The sequence below is a fragment of the Oenanthe melanoleuca genome, chromosome 27 (assembly GCF_029582105.1).
Source record: "Oenanthe melanoleuca isolate GR-GAL-2019-014 chromosome 27, OMel1.0, whole genome shotgun sequence".
NCBI classification, from domain to species: Eukaryota; Metazoa; Chordata; class Aves; order Passeriformes; family Muscicapidae; genus Oenanthe; species Oenanthe melanoleuca.
In genome coordinates this window covers 3,513,125-3,519,495 of record NC_079360.1, presented here as the reverse complement: position 1 = coordinate 3,519,495, position 6,371 = coordinate 3,513,125, and the positions used below count along the sequence as shown (strand labels likewise).

At 46.8% G+C, this 6,371-nt stretch overlaps 1 protein-coding gene across 1 annotated transcript; it reads right to left on the bottom strand.

Moving 5' to 3' along the window:
• Window positions 1–243: 243 nt before the first annotated feature.
• LOC130263984 (keratin, type I cytoskeletal 13-like) lies at window positions 244–5,342 on the bottom strand. The gene is made up of 8 exons (XM_056511857.1): window positions 4,851–5,342; window positions 3,852–3,934; window positions 3,184–3,340; window positions 2,600–2,761; window positions 2,030–2,155; window positions 1,648–1,874; window positions 1,054–1,172; window positions 244–524 (listed from the first exon to the last, which is right to left on the bottom strand). Exons 1-8 carry the CDS (start codon window positions 5,337–5,339, stop codon window positions 499–501), a joined length of 1,389 nt encoding a protein of 462 aa, XP_056367832.1. The 5' UTR covers window positions 5,340–5,342; the 3' UTR covers window positions 244–498.
• Window positions 5,343–6,371: the final 1,029 nt, after the last annotated feature.

Genomic DNA, 6,371 nt, shown 5'->3' with positions numbered 1-6,371 from the left:
CCTTCTCTTACCAATAAATCTTTTATATTCTGTTTTACACAAACTCTTTTATTTAAAGCCGTAACTTTCTTCAGTAAATACTCTCTCTTTCTTGCACCATGCAAGAGAGTGCCATGTTCCTGTGTCCTCTGGCCACTCCTAACCCTTCACAGTAACACAGGATGATCCTGACTGGTTTAGGTGCCCCTTGTTCATGGATCAGCACCTGGTGTTGGAAAGGAACTCAGTTTCAGACAGGTTCTTGATTGCATCAGGCAGAAGCAAAGTTTTATTAAAGACATTTTTCACCAGCAGGTACATAAGTGACCTGACTAACTCAGGTAACTTCTAGAGGTTACAGCATTGCAGAACAGAAGAGCAGGACAGAGGAGGTGGCTCTGACACCCCCTTGAGCTACGTGGCCAAGCATCGCTGAGTTACTTCTACTTCCTCTGCACAGAGGGTGCAGTGAACACGGATTCTCTTGGGTTTCCCTGTCACCTTCCAGTCCGTTTCTCCTTAATCACAAATTCTCCTGCAGGTCACTGGAGAGAAAACACAGCAGCATTATTTGATGGGAACACAAGTAAAATCCTTCACAAAACAGAAATCAGATCTTGGTGGTGCTCTTGTTTCTGGAATGCACTGCTAAGCTGGTGCAGCTGGCAGCAACCCACGTAGCTCCAGAAATTCCCTAAATAGTTGGCTTTAATGGGAATTTTCACTTGTAAAGTTATAGGTTTGCTCTTTCCAGACTCTTTACTAAGCTTTGGCTGTTGTCTTCTTCACTTCTTCTTCTTCCAGATCTTCCCATTGTGCTTTATTTCTCTGGCCTTCTCCTCTGCATTCTACTGCTCCTTTTTGTCTCCCATTTGCTTCCTCTACCCCATGTTCAGTACAAGCTCTTTTTAAATCCATTTCTCAGTGACACCACCACTGTAACAGATCCCCCCTGTAGCACAGTGGCTCTGAGAGGATGCCTGTGACATGTCCTAGGAATGTGCTGTCTCCTGGCCTTACTGCACAAGGAAATGAACAAAGCCAGTTTTGGTTTTGTGAAAGCACTGCCCTTACCTTGTATGTCTCCAGTCTTGCAGGGTGGCACCTGGGGCTGGCAGTGGGCAGCTGTAGTTGTTGTGTAGGTGTGGCTCGTCCTAATGACCCCTCCACCAGTTCCAATTCCTCCTCCGTGACTAGTGGGATAAATTTGGGGTGAGAAATGGGGTATTTTAGAACTTACATGTCACTGCTGACTGACTGCATGACAGTCTCAAACTATGGCCTTTATAGGAGTTACAGTATTTTACATTACATTTTCTTTCCCTTTCAGAATTGCTTTGCATTTGTGCTCCCCATTGGCATGGGCAGTTCTCACCCATCTCACTGTAAAAAAGGGACTGTCACCAATGCTGGCATAATGCCAGGAGTGACAGTGTTGTCACCAGGAGTGACAGTGTTGTCACCAGGAGTTAACAGATTTGGTGCTCTGCTTTGCAGATCCTGAGGACTGACATTTAGTTCTGATTGGAATGTTCATCACAAGGAAGTTGTTCATGAGACAACTTTTTAATCTCAGAGATAAGACTGAAGATCAGGTTGGATACAAATCTGTGATCCAGATCCTTGATATTTTCACTTATTCTCTAGTGGATCTAGAGAGGTACTTACATGAGGTCCTGCTGTCCTCCTTCCAACAAGCACCGGTAGGTCTGGATCTCCTGCTCCAGGCGGCACTTGACGTCCAGTAGGGTCTTGTACTCTTGGTTCTGGCACTCTATTTCTGCTCTTATTTCAGCCAACTGCTGCTCCACACATGTGATCTGGTTCTGTAGCTCGCCGAGAAGGGTGTTGTACTGGCACTCAGTTTCAGCCAGCGATGATTCCAAGTTATTTCTCTGATAAGATAAGCAAAAAAACCAACAACCATTTAACACACTCTAATCCAAAAGTGAACGAGCCATTCACCACCATCCTGCTGGTTGGTTCTGGCTGTTCATGCTAAGAATCCCAGCAGTGACCAGCTGGAGCTGTGAGTCAGCTCCTCACCCACCTGGCTGAGCTGAGCTTGGAGATCGATTTCCAGGGTTTGCAATTGGCGTCTCAGTTCAGTCACCTGGTTGTTGCACGTTTCCACCTCCTGACCGCTTGTAATAACCTCCCGATTCACCTCCTCAATCTGAAACCACCAATCCAGGATAAAGAGCTTCAGGGGATATCTGGGTGTGCTGGACTTGCTTTTACAGGAGCAGAACACGGTGAGTGTTCAGCACAGGGAGCAGGGCAGGTTCTCTGTGCACAGGGTGTTCCCTACCAGCTCCCCTACTTGTTCATTTTACAAATTCCATTAACCTCGTGGCCATTAAATCCCTTTAATCCAAATGTGGAATATCTGTTCCAGCAACACACCACAAGGCCTTGTGGCAAATGCTGCTGTTCCAGATGGTAACAAACTGGTCAGACAGGCCTGTGGCTGCTGTGGAACACTGGGTATAATGAGTGCTGCTCTCAGGCTTCACTGGGAAAGGAGAACTGCTTATTTCAGAGATCATGTCTGGTCTCTGAGAGGCTCCTGGGCCCGGGGCTGTGTGTGTCAGTCTTGGTTTGCAGGTGTGTCGCTTACCTTGCACTCGTACCAATCCTCGACTTCCTTGCGGTTGCGCGCTATCAGTGTTTCATACTGGCACCTCAAATCCTCCAGGATCTGCCTGAGATCTGGTCCCGGGCAGGCATTGACCTCCACACTCACATCTCCAGTTGATTGTTTCCTCAGGCAACTCATCTCCTGGAAATAAATCCCAGATCAGATCATACTGACTTTTGGAAGGCAGCACAGAAGAGCAGAGCTCTGGCTAAGAACTGCCCTCCCTGTGAGACTTTCCTCCCTGCTGTGGCTGTGAAGGGCACTGGGGGATGATGCAAGTGTTTTCCCAACAAATCTGTTGGCTAATTTCTTTCTTCATCCACTAGAGCCAGCAGCAGCTTTCCCCGCTCTGGCACTCCCAGTATGAGCACTGCCCCAGGAGCAGCACTGCCCCTGCCAGAGCTCCCTTCCCTTCTGAGGCAGAGTGCTCTGAGCCTTGAAAGTTCGGTGGGAAAGCTGTGGCCTGAAAGTGAAATCTTAGCCTGAAATCTTTTAAATTCCGAGCACAGTCACAAAGTTTTCTGTCAGGGCCATGATGCTCACAGGGCCTGGGCAGGACCTACCTCCTCATGGTTCTTCTTCAGGCAGCAGAGCTCCTCCCGCAGCGACTCCAGCTGTGCCTCCAGGTCAGACCTGCAGAGCGTCAGCTGGTCCAGCACCTGGCGCAGCCCGTTGATGTCGGCCTCCACGCTCTGGCGCAGCGCCAGCTCCGTCTCGTACCTGGGTTGTGTCAGAAAGCACAGATTCAGGATGGGCACATCCCACGTGGGTTCTCTTTGTGCCAGGATCTCCTTCCCCAGCTCCATGCTTTCACCTGCATTATGCTGTCCAAGGTGGATGCACTGTGCCTTGGATTTTTGCATTACTTCATGTCTGTTGTGTGCAAGCTTTTCTTCCTTGTGGTTTTTTCCCTGCTCACTGTGCATTTGGTATCACTTATACAGCTGTATTTCTGCTTTGTTGATCCCAGCTGCACTGGTCTGGGGTGAAAATGGGCCACTCCCTGAGGTGCCCGTCCCCAGCCTCACCACAAACGCCATGGCTAAACACTTTACCCAAGAACATTAATTAAGGGAGGGCTGGTGACCAGGAGCAAAATGCCTTTCATCATCCTGCCCTACCGCAGTGGTGTGAGGAGACGTGTCTGGAGCCTCTGTAATTAATGCTCTGGGCCTGCCAGGGAGGTGGGAAGGAGCAGGGGGAGGCAGCAGGTTCACAGAGGGACACTCACTTCACTCGGAAGTCGTCAGCAGCCATCCTGCTGTTATCAATGTCCAGGATGATCTTGTTGTTGTCAATGGTTGCGCAGACAATCTGGAAAACAGCAAACCATGAGAGATGTCTCCTCTCTCCTGTTCTACTCTTTAGGTCTTTCTGCCTTACAATTAGGTAGTAACTCTTCACATTTCCCTTTTTCTGTTACCTTCTTACATAAGTAACCTTGTCCCTTTAGCAGAGAAGTTGAAGGAGGTGGCTTTGCCTCCTTTATTTACAGAAGAAAGGAGATCAACCACATAGAGCTGGGAATTAAAGAGTTGTGGGATGGGATTTTCCAGTTTCAAGATCTGAAGACAAGTTCCAAAGATGCTTCAAAAAATAAACCAAAAGAACCTTCCTTATGATACTAAATCTCAACTAACATTGAAGCTGACATGTTCTGGGCTTCAGACTTAAGGACCTTCAGGAAACATGGAGGAAGGTGTCTTTAAGCCTTAGGATTAGCCATAACTTTCATTGTAAACTTATTAATATCAGGCTGTTTGTGTCACTGTGACAATCAGTTTCAATTCTCAGCTTTTCTCACCAAGAGATTTATAACGTTTCATTTGATAAAGCATCCAAAATGTATATTATTGGTTGTCCCATAGTTTGCTTTGCTCTTCCTGTGGGGCTGACACCACTACATTTCCTCAGAGTACACTGGTAATATTACATTTACAGTAGTATAGTCAAATGCAATGTACCAAAGCACCCTTTTCCTATTTCAGTGTTCTCCCAGCCATACCACCTTGCAGCACCCATCCTTGATATGTCCCCACACTCAGAAATGTCATAGGGGAATTTGCCAAAATTTCTGTTTGCATAGATATTCACAGGCACCAAAGTTCCCTCCAACAACTGCAGTAGGTTCTAAACATAAATTCAGCAGTAAGTTTTCAAAAGGGGAGGAACAACCCGGAAATTCAGCAGTAATCTTCCTAAAGGGGCAGAGGAGCCCGAGGGGGGTTACCTGGTTCTGGAGATCTTCAATCTCTTTGTAGTAGCAGCTGTAGTCGCGGGGCTCACAGGACAGGCCCTGTGTCGCGTACCACTCTCTGATCCTGCACTCCAGCTCAGCATTCTCCTTCTCCAGGCACTTCACCTTGTCCAGGTAGGAGGCCAGGCGGTCATTGAGGTTTTGCATGGTGACCTTCTCATCGCAGGAGGAAAGCAAGCAGTCGCCACCGAGACCCCCAACAACCACACCGCCTCCGAGGCCGAACCCCAGGCCATTGCCATAGCAGTTGCCACCTCCATAGCTCCCACCAGCCAAGCTACCAACACTCAGTCCCCCTCCATAATTCACTCCACCGCAGTAACTCCTTCCAGAAAAACCTCTGCCACTGCCCATGCCAAAGGAAGAAATCCGTGCTCCACCACCACCACCAATGATACAGCTGCCACCGCTGCTCCTGCCTTTGCTAGACACAGTAATCGTCTCCTTAATGTTGCAACTCATGGCGACAGCGGTTGGAAATGCAAGCAGGAGCCCAAAGCAAGATGCACAGCTTGATACGAAATCAGACTGCAGGCTGGCCGTGGCCACCCATCCCTATTTATACCTTCCACAGTGGGTGTCACCTCTGCTGCTTCTTCCCATAAGGCTGGCTACTCCAGCCATTGGTGCCAAGAATAATTTCTCAAAGGGAAGTTTCCTTTCAAGAAGCCTGGTAGACAAGGAAGATACTTTACATGTCTCTTGCTAATTTCAAAAATACATTAGCAATAATGTTTTATGAATCATCAGCTTTTTGTTTATGATGCAAACTTACAGCATTAAGCCAGGAAAAACACTGTCCTAAATTACATACCAGGAAGAAATCATTAAAGGTTATTGCATCAAAGAGCTCTTTATCTCTCATTAATTTATTTTCATTTTATTTTGAGTTGAATAAGCAGTTTTCATGCAAGGTGCTGAGGCTGGAATATGTAAGATGAAAAAGGAAGAAGAATTACTAAGTTTGCTCACCGCATGATGTATGAAGAATGATGTAAGAACTCTGGAAAGATCAGAGACACAGAGATTAACCTTTAAATCTCTCCACTGGCAAAATGATAAATCTGAAACACTCTGCTGTGAGACAAGTGAGACCAAGGAGGGATCTCTTAATGGACATGGATGAAAGGTTCTTCATACATGATTGTGGCTCTCCAGCAATTCACAAAGGATTTCTTTTATTATGTGGAGAGTGTAAAGGAAGGTAAAAGCACTTTAAATATTTCGTCTTGTTTAGTGAAAGATAATTTCTGCACTTCTCATTATGGATTGTAATTGTTGCTGGGAAAGGGTAGTTTTGAAACAGTGGTTGGGAGTGGAAACATCTTATGGCCAATTTCTCTGTCAATACATGCTGCATTTTAATCAGGGCTTCGGGATTGCTGTCCTGGGACATATAAAGACAGAGTTGCTGAGACAAAGAGCTGCAAAGATAAAGACTTGCTGAGATAAAGAGTTGCAAAGCAATGTCTGCCCTGTGCAGTTCTACCTGGG

Coding starts and splice junctions, on each gene's coding strand:
- LOC130263984 (XM_056511857.1), bottom strand. CDS start 5,339: ATGAGTTGCAACATTAAGGAGACGATTACTGTGTCTAGCAAAGGCAGG. Junction 3,341..3,851: donor GCTGACGACTTCCGAGTGAA/GTGAGTGTCCCT, acceptor GACACAACCCAG/GTACGAGACGGAGCTGGCGC. Junction 1,173..1,647: donor GGAGGACAGCAGGACCTCAT/GTAAGTACCTCT, acceptor TTATCCCACTAG/TCACGGAGGAGGAATTGGAA.